General features: G+C 42.1%; 1 protein-coding gene across 5 annotated transcripts in view; it reads right to left on the bottom strand.

The window, feature by feature from the left end:
• The window catches only part of MLLT10 (MLLT10 histone lysine methyltransferase DOT1L cofactor), a 136,569-nt gene that overhangs the window by 85,883 nt on the left and 31,397 nt on the right, over positions 1-19,289 (bottom strand). For 4 of the 5 annotated variants that reach the window (XM_026706240.2, XM_026706241.2, XM_026706242.2 and 1 more), the window contains one exon: positions 19,025-19,134. The exons of the other annotated variant lie outside the window; for it this stretch is intronic. In XM_026706240.2, coding sequence (XP_026562025.2) covers positions 19,025-19,134 — 110 coding nt within the window. The remainder of the gene's footprint in view (positions 1-19,024; positions 19,135-19,289) is intronic. 5 annotated transcript variants of the gene reach the window in all.

Genomic DNA, 19,289 nt, shown 5'->3' with positions numbered 1-19,289 from the left:
CAGACTAGAAATATTTCCACGCTTTGTTTCCAGCACTGGCCCATACAAATGTCTGTCTTTTTAACCAGTACTCACATTTGCAGCCCATGAAGAGGATCAAGGCCCTTTCCTCCCCCATAGACCATGCCATTCATGTCTCTCTCTTATCCTCTCCTCCCTGCGTGCCCTACGATGGAGAGGGCATGGGCCTGGGTCTTCTTCTGACTGCCCAGCTGGCCTCTGCCCTTCCCCAGCCTCCTCTACAACCTCTGGAGCCACACTCCCACTCCCTGTCGGCTGTTCCTCCTCTCCCTCAGAGTCAGATTCTAACAGGGGCATGACATAGTTCTTCTTTTCATAAGACAAGACATATCCAGTTCCAGCAATTATTCTTTATGTCTTTTAGCCTCCTGTCCCCTAATCCCCTTTGTTGCTCTTCTCTGCACTCTTTCTAGAGTCTCAATATCTTTTTTACATCGTGGCGACCAAAACTGTCCTTGTGTGGCCTTACCAAGGAATTATAAAGTGGTATTAACCCTTAAGTAATCTTGATTCTATCCCTCTATTTATGCAGCCTAGAACTGCATTAGCTTTTTTGGCAGTTGCAGCACACTACTGGCTCATATTTAAGTAATTGTCCACTAAGACTCCAAGATCCCTTCTCACAGTTACTACTATTGAGCAAGGTGCCACATGTACACCCGTGCATTTTGTTTTTCTTGTCTAAATGTAGAACCTTCACTTTTTTCACCATTGAATTTCATTTTGTTAGATAATGCCCAATGTTCAAGTCTCTCATAATTCTTCTGTATCTTAAGCCTATCTTCTGGGGTGTTGGCTATTCCTGCTAGCCTGGTGTCATCTGCAAATTTGATGAATGTTCTTCTTGCATCAATTCAGAAAATTCAGACTGCCCCAAGACCTGCTGATACATTTCTGCAGAGGATTTATTGAGTTTGTCATTTGTATGTCTATAACTGTAAGGAGAGGAACAGACTTAAACAAATAGTTAGGATGCAGAAAAAGTAATTGCAACCAGCTGGCCTTCCATTGAAGGCCTGTATATTACGTGCGTCAGGAGGGATGAAAATTTATCTACAGACCTCTTATATCCTGGATATAAACTGTTTCAATTCCTCTCCTTGGGACACTGCTACACTCTGCTGAACTCATTGCCAGTGTATTGTCTTATATATGAGTATATTTACCCATGTAATATAGCTGTATTACTGTTATCCTTCTCATCTTTTCTATTACTTTCTCTTTTTGTCATATTATTACTCTGTTGTTTTTCCATCTACACTGAGAGCATAGCAGAGCATTAGAATGGGTCCTCAGCCCACAAGTCATGGCTCACTATTGAACCATGGCCTATTGAAGTGCACGTGTGTGAAAGTCCACTTGTGCAAGCGGCAGGCAGAAGAATCTTGCATTTGTGGGTAAGATTCGTGTGAGTGGAGGGCGCTTGTGCTCATGCATGAAGTTTCATTCGTGTAAATGGAGTTTCATGCACAAGTACACTCTACTCATACGAGTGGAGCTTTGCGTGTGAGTGTAAATTTCTGTTGCTCACACAAGTAGAGCTTCGCACACGAGCACCAGCACCCTCCACTTGCACATGAAGCAGTATTCTCACAAGTGGATCTGGCACAGGAAGCCAGGAAAGCTGGTAACCTCCAAGGAGCTATAACCTCATGTATGCCCATAGCAGAAGATGCCACAACGGCCGCACAAAGGCCTCCAGACCGCAGTCTGGACTTGGGGCACTGAGGCTACGCGCGCTTTTCATCGGGTCTGACCCTCGGCAGCAAGATAGAAACAGGGCTTGGGGGATGGGAAAGATAGTCTCTAGGTGACTTACTTGGTGCCTAAGGTCTTTCCAGCTCCAGGAGAAAGCACCAAAGATGCGGGATGGAGAAAGGAGGAAAAGAGGTGCGAGAAAGCCCAGGAAAGCAAGCAGAAGGGGTAGACACCACCATTTGCTCAAGGATGGTTGCTTTGCACCGCTACGGAAACACAAGTCATGTCTCAGCACTTAATTCAGTGGCCAGTCTCCCCCCACCCTCCTCGAGGCGCGCTCTCTCTCTCTCTCTTTCTCACACACACACACACCTGGTCTGACTGGGATAAAATGATCCGGTGAGCTCCAGAGCAGCAGGTGGCATGAGAAGGCAGAAAGCAGGCGGTGCAGCCATGCCTTTCTTCCTTTCCCCCTGGAAAAAGGAAGACATGGGCGACGGAGGCCACAGCATGCTGCGGCCGCACCTTTCTTTTTCACCCCCAGAAGAAGGAGGATACAGGCGATGGAGGCCGGAGCATGCTGCTGCCATGCCTTTCTTCCTTTTCTCCCAGGAGAAAGATGCAAGTGGTGGGGGTCCTGGGGGGATGACGCAAGTGGTGGCGGTCCTGGGGGAATGAAAGGAAGAAAGCAAATGTCCGCAGCTGTGATATTCCAGGAGGGCAGGATGGGCGGAAATACCGGGATGCTGCGCATGGGCACCTCCGCCGCCCCTCTCAGCGCGGTAGAGATGCCCCCGAAGGGCCGGCTGCCCACCCACTGTCCAGACCAGGCCAGACTGGAAGTGGCACATCCCCTGGGAGAAGGAAGAAAACAAGCAGCGCTGCTACTCCGGCCACTGTCGTCCTTCTCCCGGGGGGAAAGGAAGAAAGGTGCGGACACAGCAAATTGCTCACATGTGCAGCCCGGGACATCCACCTTCCCAGTCCCACCAGGTGAGCCCAGGGATTGTGGGGCAACAGCTAGCTAGGCCGCAACCAGTGTTCCCATCTGGGATGGGGCTGTGCCAGCAATGAAGCTAGCCAAGCGAACCCGGGAACGGTGGGGGGGCCTTGGTAAGCTCGGGGGACAGTGGGGGAGGGGGAGGAAAGCTCCTGGGACACTGGGGGGACTAGTGTGACTCACAGGCTTACCTGTGAGTAGGAAGATCAACGCTGCTCAGTTGGGGCACCGGGCCAGGTACCATGTGGGAAAGCAGGTTAAGCCATGAGACCAAGTGTGGAGTGAGGAGTGACTGGGCAGAGCAAGCAAGAATCGAGTGGGTGGGGCAAGTGAGCGACCGGTGACTGGGTAATCAGTTCGTGGGCATGGCCAGCCAGAAGTCGCTACCCACACCAAATTATCGCTGCCAGTTCTCCCGATCCGGTGTGAACCGGCTGAATACCACCACTGGTCTAAAGCTCATCAAATAACAATAAGGGGGAATATTTGTAGCTTGTCAGATAAGTTGGATGAATTTTCTCTTTGGAAGAAAAAAAGTTTTATTAGGTATACAGGTATCTGCTTTATTTATTTGGTCTGCTTCTTAGTGCAGTTCAAGGTGTTGTTCTGACCTTTAAAGCCCTTAATGGAAGAGGTCCTGATGAAAGGGCCTACTTCTCTTCAGTCAAAGGACCCTGACTATCAGGAACCAGAAAAGTCTTCTCAGCTGCAGTGTCTGCCTTTTGGAGCAGATCTAAGTTAAGTTCTGCCCCCTTCCTTCTGCAATAGCTAAAATCTTAGCTTTACTGGGTGGCCTGGGGACCAAATGGTGAAGTTCCATGCTGGAGGTGGCTGCTGGATTGATGGAAAATTCCACTCCCTCCACTTTGCGATCTGGTCTCCATCCATCCATCTTCTTGGTTATCATATTGATGTATGGTTGTTGTGTTCTTTTTCATTTATTTTACTGTTCTATTATTTAATTTCTGTTCTGTTTACACTCCTTTCATTTTCTTCCTTTTTCTTATTGCAAGTCACATAGAGTAGCTCCACAGGAAGAAGTGTGGCAAATAAATTAAAGAAATATATAAATTTGTAACTTATGTAAATAATTTAACAATGAAAATTTCAAAGAAATTCTAAAAAAAATTTTTTTTAACGGTAACACGCTATTTGAAAGTGCTCAAATATTGGAACTCTCAATAATATACATCTCATTTAATTGTTTCATTACATGAACAATAAATGCTGATTGCAGGAGGCAGCATAACTTTTTTCTTAAAAATATGCTATATTTCTATTGTAACTTATAATTAGATATTCGTCAAATGCATTATGTCTTCTTGATAGTAACTGACTAATCTATACCTATTTTTATATTATGAAATGTAAATAAACACTTGTGCCTACTTTTCTGATATTAAAAAATCTAATTTATAAGGAAGTTTTTCAAATATCATAAGATGAATTCGTTGCAGTCCTACCATATGAACTTGCAAGTAATTATTGAGAAGTACTATAGCAAAAGATCAAGATCAGTGGTGGGATTCAAATTTTTTTACCGGTTCTGTGGACGTGGCTTGGTGGGCGTAGCAGGGGAAGGATACTGTAAAATCTCCAGTAAGAGTGGGGATACTGTAAAATCTCCAGTAAGAGTGGGATTTGCTGGTTCTCTGAACTACTCAAAATTTCCACTACCATTCTCCAGAACTGGTCAGAACCTGCTGATACCACCTCTAATCAAGATGTAATTATGTTCCTTGAGCATATACAAATATTCCCTAAATTACATAGATCAACATATTGTAAACTCAATGTAATGCAAATGTAGCTACGATGCATTAAAGTTTCCACCGTACACACAATGCACCATAATACAGTAGACAGATGAATACCAATGTAGGCAAAAATTGGATTATACAAGGCTTTCTGAAATAAAATGACAACATAATCAGAGAGATCCTATAGGATTATGCTAGTGGTTTAAAACTGGACAACAATTCATAAGAATATAATAATTTTTCAATTAGACTAAGAAAGCATATGATATAGAATATCATTTATCACAAAAGCCCATCAGACTTCTATGAAGTGATCTATAACTAAGGCATGAGGCAATAGCCATCTCTTATTATAGGTAGTCTTTGACTTACAGGCACAATTGAATCCAAAAATTCTGTTGCTAATCAAGACTGTTATGCTTTGTCACATTTTGCAACCTTTGTTGCCACAGTTATCACTTCAGTTGCTAAGCATCACTTCAGTTGCTAAGCAGTAACACAACTATAAAGTGAATCTGGCTTCCCTACTGACTTTGACTGTCAGCAGATCACAAAATGTGATCACAAGATTTGGGACACTACAACCATCATAAATATGCGTCAGTTGCTAAGCATCCAGATTTTTATCATGTGACCATGGGAATGTTGCAATGGTTGTTTCAGTGAAAGTCATAAGTCACATTTTTCAATGCTGTTGTTACTTCAAACAATCACTAAATAAATGGCTGTTAGTCAAGAGCTGCCTGTATTATTGCCACCTCTTAGTGTTATCTTTAAAACTCATCACTCAAGTTAGCATGGAGGTAATAAGGACTTGTTCCTTGAATTCAAGAGACATTCACTTTGCAAAGTGGCTTTCCCCCACTTTCCATCTCAGTAATATAAATACTTCAACATAGTGAAGGGGAGGGGTTAATTTTTTTGTAGGATACAGAAACGAATGATACATACATACAATATATGTGATGCATCAAAAGCCACAATAAAAGACACTGATTAGATGTGAGAAAATTTAGACACCCTTTAAAATTGCTACATTTTCCCTTTCCCCATTTAGGATTGTTTCTTTAATACTTACAGCACTCAGGGACTCCAGAATAAGTTCCCTGTTATTTGATTTATAAATAGTCTTATGAATAGGCTAGTATTCGCATATACAAATTAAAAAAAAGAATGGCTTTGGCTAAAAATAACATATAGTTTCTCAAACCAAAATGAGAGGTCATGCTAAAATGCTAATATCATTTTTATGAAAAGGCTAATAGTGAAGCCTTAAATTCCAGGTAACATTAATAATAATTTGAGACATTACCATAAACTATTATGAATAGTTGCCTCATCTGCAAATTTAGCAATATAGGGAGTCCTTTTCTCTCTAGGAATTGGTTGCAAGCACCCATGCTATGAAGACTCTGTTCCAAAATACTATTTGGATTTTGGGACAAATCTTTTTCAATCAGTCCTCGAAGACAATTCAAGAAGTTTGGCATAGAGTGTTTGCAGCAAAAGGTCCTACAGGTGTCAAACTCAAAGAGTTGGAGGGGAGGCACATGATGCGGACCACTGGCTGCGCCTGCTCCATTCCATGTGGTTGGGACATGGAAAGTGGCTACCCAGTGCATCTAGCAGGGCGGACCACATGCCTCTTCCCTGTGCCTCTGCCTGAGACTACTGCCACCGCCGTGGGCCAAGACAAGCTAAGCTGCCTACTCCATCCTGTCTGTTTTGGCTTGCAGTTGGAGAGCAAGTGCACGAGGGGAACACATCCATGCAGGGCCAGGGAGTTGACCAGCAGTGCATGGATGTGTTCCCCTCGTGCACCTGATGCACCTTGGCATCGCTATGGGCTGTAGCCACCACCAAGGCTGCCAGCAGTTCGCAAAGGTCTATTAGGCTGCTGCCATTGCCACCTGGAGCACCAAGCCTGCCCAGCTCAAAGGAGGCAAAGTGGCCAGCTAGAAAGCCCAAGTAGAGGTGGTAGAGCATGCCCAGGGCCAGCAGGCAAAAGGCAACTACCACAACCAAGAAAAGCCAGATCCCCATCACTGCCATGGCCACCCAGGCAGGACTGCGTCCATCCGTCTGCCTCTGCTGGGCCTGGGTGGCCATGGCACCAATGGGGATTTGGCTTTCCCCACTCATGGCCTTTCTACCTGGCCGCTTCACCACCTTCAGGCTGGGCGGGTCTGCCGAACGACGGCAGTGGGTTTGCCAGGTGGTGGCAGCAGCGGATCTGCCAGGCAGCAGCAGCCTGCAACAGGTCCAAGATGCATTCGGTGAATGAGGAGAACATGCTCCATGCACAGGCCAAGAGCAAGACCCGTGAGGGGGCTGAAGAGAAGATGACCAGCGGTGGCCTGCTCTCCAGCTGCAAGCCAAAACAGATAGTGGGATGAGTAAGCATGTCCAGCGGTCTGCATTATATGCCTCCCCCACCACCTGCTGCTGGTGCCGCTGTCATGCATGCTGCTGGGACAGTGAGCCCAGTGGAATGGACTCTACAACCGCAGAATTCTCGGTGAGCGAGCGATGCCTGATGGTTTCTGGCATCACCTTGAAGCAGCATCGCCTTGCAGCAGCAGCACGCCCACCCTACCCCTTGTTGCTCACCTCCTATGAGATGAGCCTCCCACCCACACCCACCCACTGGAGACCCCTAATTCCCTCTCCAACACTGCCTGGCCCACGTGAGTTACATCAAGCTGGCCACACCCCTTGGGCCACACCCAATCATCCATGACCACCCCGACTACACTCCCCACCCCCATCCCAACCCCGAGGACAACCACAATGCTGATGCAGACAGCAATGCAATTGAGTTTGATATCCCTGCCTTAGAGGGAGTCCTCTTGTCTTGGGGGCTGGCTGAAAAAGTCTGTTCTGAAATTCAAGCAGGATTTTCAGCCATGGAAGAGTCTACAGTCCCAAGTAGAAAAACTGTGGAGAGTTAGTATAGCAAAGTAAGAAACAAGAGATGCCATAGGCAGGTTGGAGAGACCTAATACAGGGAGCTTTTTTCCCTCACTCAGAGGCTAAAAATCATGGATTTCAGCAAAGAGAATTTTCAGTGCCTGAGGAGAGGGATACACACTAACAGACTGCAGCAGGCCTCTCACACCTCCCCCCCCCCACCCAGGCAGTCCACACTCCTTGAGAATCCATTTACTTAACAACCCAAAAGTTAACAACCACAACAACTAGGTAATCCTTGCTTAACACCATTTCTTTAGTGACCATTTCAAATTACAATGGCACTGAAAAAATGACTTAGAACTGTTCTACTTATGGTTATCATAGCATCTCCATAATACATGATCCTGCTCCTGAATCTTATCAACTAGCTCATACTTACAATAGTTTCAGTGTCCTACAGTCCATGTATTCACCATCTGCAACAGTTCCAGCCAACTTCCAAAAAGTCTGAACATCTGGCAGACAGTGTGATGAACCATAATATTTGAATACCACTGACATTGACAAAATCACCATCAATCTATTGTAAAAGGCAGCTTTACTTTGAACAGCTAACATCCTTCAACAATATTTTTAACTATTAAACAATATCATCTGCCTATTCCAGGTTTTTGGGAAAGACATGATAGGTGGATAACAATGCCAAATCCAATCTCAACATCTGGCTGACTATGCAATTAATCATCATCATATGATTTTCTGACCATGTATGCATTTACAACCAAAATTTGTGTGCCTGACAATAAAAGACTTCAGCATGAAACTCAATTAAAGTCTGGAAGGTTCTAATTAACTAATTAAGTTCTGATCTTGTTGATGTTATAAATTTGCACTTAGTAGTTTTTATTTCTTTTCTGGAAAATGAGTTTTGGTGCCAGCAACAAAATTGTACCCCCAATAGATTAGACCAGGGATCACCAACCTTTCAGACTTCAGGGACTACTAAATTCATAATTTTAAATCCCACGGACTACAAATATGAATCCAGAGTGCTGCTCTCTTGAAGCGCCTGGACTCCAGTGATCGGATGGGGTCCTTCAGGCACTTAGCTTGGCCACCTGTTTCTGCAACCTTAAAAACTCAAAGAGCCATTTGGACCAGTTTCCACAGAAAACAAAACACCAGGAGCCATAAAACCTGGATGGGCGTGGCCAACTCGACATCACTCACTCCCACCCAGTTACATGACTTCCCCCCAGCCACGCCTACCCAGGTTTTGTGGCTCCCAATAAGTGGTGGGATTCAAAAAAATTTATTATGGGTTCTGTGGGCATGGCCTGGTAGTCATGTGACTGGGTGGGTGTGGCCAACTCAATGTCACTCACATCAAGGGGTGCCTCGCCTGGTCCCTCCCCTCCCAGCCATTCCTTGTCAAACCCAGCTTCAATGTACCTATAATTCTGTAAAAAATTTCACCTTTTTTTGACTTTATTATCTATTATCTTACATACTATAGGTGTACTTTCATGGACCGCTGAAAGGAGGAAATTGCTCACTGCTTTGCCCAAGAGTGTGATAGGCAACAGGCTTTTAAGGGGCTGCCAGAAAGAGGGGGGACAATATATTTTTCAAAGCACCAGAAGGCAAACAAGAAGCAATGGATGGAAACTGAACAAAAAGAGAAGCAACCTAAAACTAAGGAGAAACTTCCTGACAGTGAGATCAATTAACCAGTGGACCTGCTTGTTTCCAGAAGTTCTGGGTGCTCAATCACTGGAAGTTTTTAAGAAAAGACTGGACAGCCATTTCTCTGAAATGGTACAAGGTTCCTCCCAAGATCCCTTCTGTGTTGTTCTGTTATTCTGACATCTTTCCCAGAATCTCTACTGAGAGTTTGATATCCTCAGTTTTTCTGCCTGAGCAGAGGGTTAGAATCCATAGTCCCTTTCAACTCTGTTAAACACACGTGTATTTATGTTCTGGACTATAGACATTGAATGCATGAATTGTAAACCCTGAAAAATACCTGGGCAAAAGAAAGGCAGTAAAATCACTCTAGGTCCGTGATGGCGAACCTATGGCACATATGCTGGAAGTGACACACAGAGCCATTGGTCCAGACATGCCAGCCGTTGCCTGTTGCTCTTCTGGGATCCAGAGCACAGGCCAGCTGATCTTTGTGCGTGCATACATGCAAGAAACTAGAAGACTAGGCGGTCTTGTGCATGCCGGAAATCGGAATGTCAGCTTCCTGGCGTGACCTGCTCTTCCGGTTTTCGGCACTCCTTCGCACATGCACCAGGGAACTGCTCTGCCTGTTTCTGGTGCTCCCCGCTGTGCACTCGTGTACTCCCATTTCGGCACTCTGTGCTGAAAAGGTTAGCCAACACTGCTCTAGGTGTAGGGACAGTGTAAAATATTAATATATGATAAATAACGGAACAATTAAAAATAAAAGCACAGAATTTTTTTTTCTCTCTCCCTTCCTATTTCTTTCTTTCTTTCTTTCTTTCTTTCTTTCTTTCTTTCTTTCTTTCTTTCTTTCTTCCTATTTGTTTTTTTTTTGTTTCTTTCTCTCTCCCTTTCTTTCTTGCTTTCTTTCTTCCTATTTCTTTTTCTTTCTTGCTCTTTCTTTCTTTTTCTCCCTTCCTTTCTTTCTTGCTTTCTTTCTATTTTTCTTTCTTTTTTCTCTAATTCTTTCTCTCCCGTCCTTTCTTGCTTTCTTTTCTTGTCTCTTTCTCTCACACACAGACACACAGACACCCCACTCTCTCCCTTCCTTCCTATTTCTTTTTCTTACTTTCTCTTTCTTTCTTGCTCTTTCTTTCATGCTTTTCTTTTCCTTCCTTCCTCCTTCCTTCCTTTCTTCCCTCTAACTCACATACATACACCAAATTCTCTCTCTTGAAACACGCACATCTGGTCGGGAACAAACTGATCCGTTGTGCTCCAGAGCAGCAGGTGATAGGAGAACGAAGCAGCAGCCCCAGAACATCCATCCACCCTCCCTTTCAAAGTACCATGGCGGTGGTGGTAGTAGTGGGACAGCTACAGGAAGCAGCCTCAGAAGTTTCCTCCCTTCCTTTCAGGGCACCTCCACTGCTCCTCTCAGTCCCAGCGCAGCAGAGAAGGTGAACAGCTGTGTCATGCTCTGGCCGCTGCCTGCTTGCCCATCCGCCAGCTGGACTGGCCCGGAAACAGCGCCCCACCTTGGCCTCTTCCCGCCTGGCTGCTGGTTTCTTCTGCGAGTGCTGAGGGCATAGGTAGAATTGGAATAAAAGGCTGTGGCAGAAAGAACTGAGCAACACCCAGCATGAGAATGTGCAAGTGAGGCAGCGGCTCTCTCATGTCAAGAAGCTCTGCTTCTTTCCGCCAGAGATGCACAACCTTTTCTTCCAATTCTAGCTATGCCCTTGGCACTCGCTGCCACAGGAGCCCAGCACTGCGGTTTCCCTCACTCCAACCAACATCCTCTGATCATGTCAAGAAGCCAGCGGCCAGACAGGAGACGGCCCAGGATGGGTGCAAGGTGGGAAGGCCCGGCAAGGCCTTGGGGCATTAGGGGAGGGGCTAGTGTGACTCGCAGGCTTACCTGGGAGCAGGCAGATCGGGGCTGCTCAATTTGGGCACAGGCACCATATAGAGAAGGCAGGTTAGAAAGGAAAGCCACGAGGAACCAGCATGCCAGATAGGAGGGAGGAGTGACTGGGTGGGGCAAGCGAGTATCAGGTGGGCGGGGCAAGCAAGAGAGCAGCGAGCGGGTGACCAGATTGGGGGGGGCAGACGTTACTACCAGATCAGCGACCCACACCAAATCGCTACCTGTTCTCCTGAACGGTGCATACCAGTTGAATACCACCTCTGCTCCCAATGTTTCTTTTCTATGGGAAACTGGTATCTATCTATCTATCTATCTATCTATCTATCTATCTATCTATCTATCTACCTACCTACCTACCTACCTCTCTCTATCCCCCCTCTCTCTGTATCACTCTGTGTATGTGTGTGTGTGTCTGTCTCTGTTTCTTTCTGTATCTCTCTGTATCTCTCTTTTTCTCTCATCTCTCTCTCTCTCTCTCTCTCTCATTCTGATTCTCTGGAGCTCTCTGGATCTCGTGGGCGCTTCTCCAGCTTTTGCTGCTGCTGGGCGCACCCCAGTCACTGAGGGAGACACACCACCTGCTCTCCACCCTGAGACACTCGCCCAACATGGCTGCAGCCAATGATACAAGGGGAGGAGGAGACAACATCTCCTTCATTGTGAAGTGTGCTAAATTTAACCGTGCTGGGTTAAATGGGTAGGCCATGGAGGCACCAACAGCAGTGTCAAGAAAGAAACAGGCAGGCCAGGCCAGTGTCTTGGGGTAGAGAGAAAGTCATGTGTCTCCCTGAGCGACTAAGATGCGCGGAGCACCAAAAAGGGCCAGAAGAAGTGCCCACAAGACCCAGCAAGAGATGAAGCAAGCATAGCGGTGCTTTGCTCCCGCTCTGGAATATGGAGTGAACAGAGGGAACAACAGCAGAAGGACGAAAGAACCGCGGGTTGCCGATGCCCGTTGCTTTGGCCCACCTGCGCTGCCGCCCCCTTTGCTGCAACAGCACCATTACATCATTCCAGCTGGTGAGGGCTGCACTTCTCTTTGTACATTGCACCACCTGCGAAGTACCACCCTCTACAGCTGCCTGGCCGTTTCCATATTCCTGAGCTCTAGCACAAGACTGCCCATGGTCATCCCTGAGCAGCTCCTCCACCCGGGTGCTCTGTGGACCACCAAAAAAATTTCATGGACCACCATTGGTCCGCGGACCCACTGGTTGATGATCTCTGGATTAGACAATACAATGTTTAAATTCAGATATTTACAGAAACTATACAAAATAAGTGTCCTGTTTCAGGGGCAACTTTCTTCTGTTTGAGAAATACCTATAGTGTCAATGGGCCAATCTATATCCAGAAAATACTAAAGCAATTACCATTCCTATATACACATTAGATTTTAAACTATATTTCTTGAACTACTCTCATATGGTATTAAAATATCAATTATAGTTTACTCATTACACTAATTCAAAAACTTTTTTTTTCATTTTAGAGATAGGCCTTATTTATCTAAATTGCACCAAATCCATTCTGTAGAAACAATTATGGTAGCATCAAAAATGCTGGGAAAAGCTATTTTTGAGTTCTGACCTGTGAGATAGACTGTGCCAGGACAGAATGACAGATCCAAGTCCCTCAATAATTCTCCATAGCTAAATGGAAACTTCTCTAGATGAGAGAAGTGGTCCTACCACATAGGAAAAGTGTGGCATATCTCCTCAAAAGGCTTTCTTTGAATTCAGAAAATCTGGAGAACTATTGACTCTAGTCTAGATTCCAAACTATTATATAGGCATTATAACTTCTATCACTAAATCAAATGGATCATCTGGATTCTTTCCAAACTGCATTGGGGACAGATATGGGGCAGAAAAAGCATTCCTTCAATCTAATGAATGGCTTTTGTTAGTATGTGGATTGGGGGGTCCCTCTTGATCCTTTTAGATCTCTTACCTGTTTTAAGTGCAAATCAACCATGCTAACCTTCTGGTATGCTTGTGAGAATTGGCGGGAGCGGCACTATGCTTCAGTGATTGTGCTCTCATTTAAGTGAGCAGTTTCAGTTGAAGGGAAACAGGTTCATCCTAGCAGTGATTCTTTTGCAGGCCTTGTCTTTTTCACTCCTATTCTTTAACAACCACAGTGAATTTGCTATGTCAGATTTTGTGTAAGGTGCCATCAAAATGCTGATAATACCTGATACATATAAATCTAAAAACTATGAGAGATTGGATGGGAAGAAACAAATAGGTCATGTTTGTTTAGAAATTTTTTTAAAGGTTTTTGTTGACTGTGTTGTTAGGCTGGACAGGACAGCAAGCTTCCTGAAGGAGGAAATCCACAAAATGAGAGTCATTCCAGATTATCAGCTGAAGGGGGCTTTTGCCCAACCTGTGTTCTAACTGGAGTAAGAAGTTGTGGCAACAGTCATCCATGTCCTTATCATTTTTAGAATGGCTTAGTGATGTTGTTTCCACACAGTCTTTTAGAATTACTCGGAAACTGACATTGGTTTAGAACACAGGAAACTACTACACACCCATTAGGCTTAGCTAACAACAGCACTTGGGATGCAGAACAATTCAAAATGCCAGCTATCAACTGTAAAGTCCTATATGATTTAGCACCAAGGTATCTGCAGACTACCTTCTCTTACATGTATGAAAATCAACACATTCAAAGAGTTATTTCTGACTAAGAAGGTAAAGAAATATCATCATGTTGTGAAGGAAGGCAACATAGTTTATTTCTACAGAATACCACATTACCAAGAATTCAGACGACAATCTTCTTGATGGTCATTAGAAGGCTCTAAAAAGAATTGTTTTAAGCCATTGGGCAACTAATAGTGCTACAGTGGATTTTAAAGTTGGTAACTGTTAGTTTTTATTATAGATTTGCTGAATTAATATTGAATTGTTTTCAATCCTATCTTTATTCCTTTATTATAACAAAAGGAATTCAAGGTGGCAAGCACACATTAATCTTCCTCCTCCTCTTATTTTAAAGTAATAAACCCATGTCTCCCCAACTAAATCCAATATCTTAATCATTATACCATATTAGCAATTGCTTTCTTTTCTCCATTTTGAAAGTATTTTTAACCTCCTTTGTTTTCAATATTCCCTCTGTCACAATGTTATTTACTTTTAATAATACATTTTAATCTAGAATTGTGATCCTTCAGAAGCCGCTGGAGTAGCCCCAGCCAATCTGGCCATTCTTAAACATGCCAGAAAATGTAAACTAGTACTCTAAATTAATCTAAGATTGTCTGCTACAAATAAGCAAACCTATTTCAACCATATTGTAGTCAAAGGAAAACATGAGATTAAAAAAAAAAAACATTTATTTTTGCATCCTCTTCTGCTGAATTATTTGTAGTCAAATTCCTAAGCCTTTTGATACTGGAGGCAAAAATGTAACAAGTGTACAGCAAGATTCTTTCCCAATCCTCACTTCACTCATTTAATAAGACCAATTGATCAGGTAGTTGCATCTTTCTGCCTCTTTAGAACCACAGCCCCTCCCCCCAAAAAATCTACTGCAGTTTTTACTTTGCTATAAGGATCAGTCCATCTGATAAACTTGCACAAAAAGATTCTAAGCTATTTTGGTTAACTCTTTCAGCAAATAGAACCCCAGGTGATGTTCTAGTTCTGATTGTCTTATGATGTCTTCTCCTTGCTCCTTCCCTTTTGGCAAATGAGGAAATTGCTATGTTGCCATTGTTTCAGCTTAGCCCTGGATAGACCATACTGCTATTTTGTCTGGACCAGCACTTGCATTTGCAACCTTAAAATTTTTGCAATTCTCCAAAAGATGCTCATGAATTCCTATGGGTTGCAACCTACAGTTTGAGGAATATTTGTTAAGTTTTATTTATTTTATTTACTTATTAAATGTATATGCTACCCATCATACAATTCAGAGATTAGCTAGGTGGTTGAGTGTGAGCTTGATGGCATGACAATTAAATTGAAATATAGCTATCTAAAAAACAACACTCAAGGAACAGTCATTAATGTATTAAAATCAAAACTGGACACCAGTAAGACATACAGATATGTAAGAAAAACTTTTGTTTAAATGAAGGGAATTCTTATCCAATACTGCATATGGATGATATAAAATTGTTTGCACACCTTAAACCACACAAATCAAAAACAATATTAAAAGACATAATGTAAAGCTTAGTCAAATAAGCTGGGAGTAACAGTATTAAATTTAACATTAAAAAATGAAAAATATCTTCAATTAGCAAACAACCATCAAATTCAACTACCAAATAGCATATGGGGTGGTCATAGCACTCCAAACAGTTGACTGTAAATTTAATATGAGCCAGCAGTGGGACATGGATGCAAAAAATATAATGCAACTTTAGACTATATTACCATAAGAATAATTTCCAAATCACAGGAAATAATTCAATTCCATTCTACTTATTTAGGTTCCACTTCAGGTACTGTGTCCAGCTCAGAGCATACTTACTTTAAAAAGAATTCAGAGAAATTTGAAAAGGCCCCAATAAGATGTCTTAGAAAGTTCAGACTGCCCCAGGACCTGTTCTACATAGGAATTATTGAGTTTGTTATTTGTATTTCTATAACGGCCTGGTTTTGAACTATAACTAAGCAGGACACATATAAATTTCAACAGATAGTTTAGGAACTGCAGAAAAAACAATTTCAACCAGCCTGCCTTCTATTGAGAAGCTGTATATTAAAGGGTCAGAAGGAGGACTGAGAAAATACATTTAGACCACTCATATTGTAGACATAAACTGTTGCAACTCCTCCCCTTGGGACACTGCTACAGGACACTACATGCCAAAACAACTATACATAGAGTGTTTTTTCCCCTCATGCCATCACTCTGCTGAATATCTAATTCCCACAGGACTGTCTTATGCCTAAGGATATTTACCCATGCAGTAGAGCTATATTCTTCTTCTCATCTTTTCTACTATTTTTGTATTATATTACTTTATTACTTGTATGTACACTGAGAGCACCAAAGACAGGGTCCAATCACACTTGGCCAAAAAAATTAAATCTATTTCTATACCTACTCTACTCATTCTATTTTCAATAAGAACAATTCAAGAACAAGAAACTAAATCCTATGAAGAAAGATTGAGAGAAATGGATATGTTGAGCATTAAGCATTTTTCAAATACCAAATAAAAGTCATATACGGTAACTTTCTTATTTTAGAGTACAGAATATGGAACCATTGATAAAGGAGGATATTTGTAGTTCAGGGTTGAAATGAGGAGTCCTTGGTGCTCTCTGAGCTTAGTTGTTTTTTGCAGATGTTTCATTACTCAATTTAAATAATATCTGTTAACAGGCAGTAGGATTTGCTCTCAATTCATATTCGAGTGGCTTGCCTGTCAATTGGTGGGAGAGGTCTTAATCATTCTTTGTTTGGTCTGTTTACTGTTGGCTTGTTTGGAAATTTCTTGATTGGGATATTATTTACTTCGGTCCGATGTTAATCTGCGTGTTGACTGCTGGAGGGGAGGTGCTTTGGGGTTTTTTGTTCACTTTCTGGCTTGTTGATTATCTCTTTTGCACAGTATATAGATGTTGTTCAGGTTTATATTATTGATTTGATATTAATATTGATTTGACATTGATAGCATTTTTGGACATAGCTTAGTTTAGGATGGTCAAGTTTCCCCATGAAACTATGGTTAAATCTGTCCATATGCTCCTGGACCCAATCAATGGACATTCCTTGACTGACAAGGTTTGTAGCATGCTCCCTCTGCCAGCAAGGCTGGGGTGGGCCAATCCCATTGTGGTAAGATGGTTCTTCAGATAGCCTGGATTGTCATGAAGGGCTTTAAAGGCGATAACCAATACCTTGAGTTGCACTGTAAGCAAGCCAGCAACTAATGCAACTGAGCAATGATATTAACATAGGCCACCCTTGGAACCCCAACAACAGCCTGTGCCTTTTGCACCAGTTACACCTTTTGCAACCAAATACACTTCAAGGCCAATATACATAGTAAATTACAATAGTCTAGGCCTGAAATGACCAAGGCTTGAGTAATTGAGTATATATACTTCCAATCCAAGAAAGGTTGTAACTGATGCACAGCATTTAATTGTGCAAATGGTCTCCTAGCTATGACTTCTGCCTGCTCTTACAGCAGGAATCCCAAGTCCAGGAGAACCCCCAAGTTGCGCATCAGGTCTATTTGGGGTTGTATAAACCCATCCAGAATTAGATATGTCAAACTTCTGGATCTCAACACTCCAAGCACTCAAAGTCATTTGGCCTTGCCAGGGTTCAGTCAAAGTATTTTGTGCCCCATTGAGATGCTCACAAGCTCCAGGCAACACATGAGGGCAGAAATAGTATCACTTGGGGCACCATGGATGGAAATATAGAGTTCACTATCATCTGTTCATCAATGATACTTCAATCCGTGGTGACAAATAAAGAGTACTGAGCCCTGCAACGTGCCATAAAGGAATGGCCCTGGATTTCTCACTGTCTATCAACACCAATTGGGACTGGCTTTGGAGAGAGAATTCAAACCAATGAAGGACTGCGCTCTCTAGCCCCAAACTGCACAGACAGCCCAAAAAGGTACCTGACAGTGTGAAGGCTGCTGAACCATCAAGGACAGCAAGTATGGTTGTACCACCACCCACATCCTGCTCTCACCAAACATCATCAGCAAGTGTGACCAATGCTATTTCTATCCCATAATGGTCTATATTTTGACTGGAAGGGTTCCAGATAATCAGTTTCATCCATGACTCTCTGAAACTGCCAAACAACCACATTCTCTACCACCTTCCCTAGGAAAGAAAGAAACTGGATGAAAACTGTTAAGGTAGGTGAGTTTGAGATGATTTTTTTTTAGAAATGGGCAAACCAGGACCACTTTTAAAAAGCCCTGAGAAACTGTCCTTCAACAGTGAGGAATTAATAACTACCTGAACCCACCTGGCAGTCACTATTCTGAAAGTTTTCACCAAGCAAACGAACAAGGAATCAGTTGACATGTGATTGCACTGACAGCAGCGAGGACCCTGTCCACTTCATCACATCTAGAAGGATTGAACTGTTCTCAGGTATCTGAGTAAAACCGTTCCTCGGATATCTCATATGAACTAACACCACTGACAGGTTCCAGCTGAGAGAGAATCCAAATGACTTTGTATGTCCAGCACCCTTTCCAAGGCCAATGTAACTCCAAACAGTTGTAATGTGATCAGTTGTAGTCAAGGGCTACCTACACCTTTAAAAATATTTTGTTCCAGATGTTTAAAAAATGAGACCTAATTATTAATTGAAACCAGCATCATTTGATGAAATTTAAGTTTAAACACTTTAAAACTTATCTAAAAAAGATGCCATAGCCTTATTTTAGTTTTCAAAAATTTTACAACTCAAAACTCTTCACAATCCAGCAAAAAAAAAAAAAGATTATATATTACTTTTTAATAAATAGCAAAAAAAATGAACAAACTTCAAATTTATTTAGGTATTTATTCATATGCTTGGTCAATCTAATATCAAATAGAAAACTATATTTTACAATACTAAGAAAGAGAACTGCTGATACCACATTGACCTTCTCAATGACAAAACCAGTGAACAAAGAAGCTTGACTTTTGTAAGAAATAAAATATATAAATATTATATTAAATGTAAATGACAAGCTGACATTCTGTTCTCAACTAGCATTACTAATAATCTTCATTTCTTTATAACAGTACTAAGTACAATTATTACTAATAAAACTGAAAATATTACAAAATACTTTTTATTTATTTTAATAATATATTTAAATAAAATATTTCAGGTTATGCTGAAATATTAACTAAACAAAAAAATCATGTTACGAATTATAATATGGTATTATAGAAGAATTTTTCTAATTTACTTGTTTCAGTAAAAAAGTATAAGAGGTCACAGAACTATTTTAATAAAGACTAAAATATTTTAAAATTTTCAAATAACAATGTTATATAAAGAAAGAAAGTCATAATTTAATTATACCTTATTATAACGATCATGAGGAACAGACTGCAACACGATAGGTTCCATTGTAGAAACATTTGCAAACTGCACCTCGGGAATGTACAGAGCACAAACCACATGAGCCCAACCTATAAAGAGTTAATTTAATTTTATTCTTAACATTTTTGACAATGTAAATAGAATAAATTCATATCAAGAAGCTTCCATATGATTTGCGTGTAATTTTAATTATTTAACATTCATTCTTTAGCACATAACATATACAGACAGGATAAGATTATAA

The sequence above is a fragment of the Pseudonaja textilis genome, chromosome Z (genome assembly GCF_049901715.1).
Source record: "Pseudonaja textilis isolate UNSWEBS1 chromosome Z, rPseTex1.2, whole genome shotgun sequence".
NCBI lineage: Eukaryota > Metazoa > Chordata > Lepidosauria > Squamata > Elapidae > Pseudonaja > Pseudonaja textilis.
The sequence above is the reverse complement of the archived record's forward strand: the minus strand, read 5'-3'. Positions and strand labels throughout refer to the sequence as shown.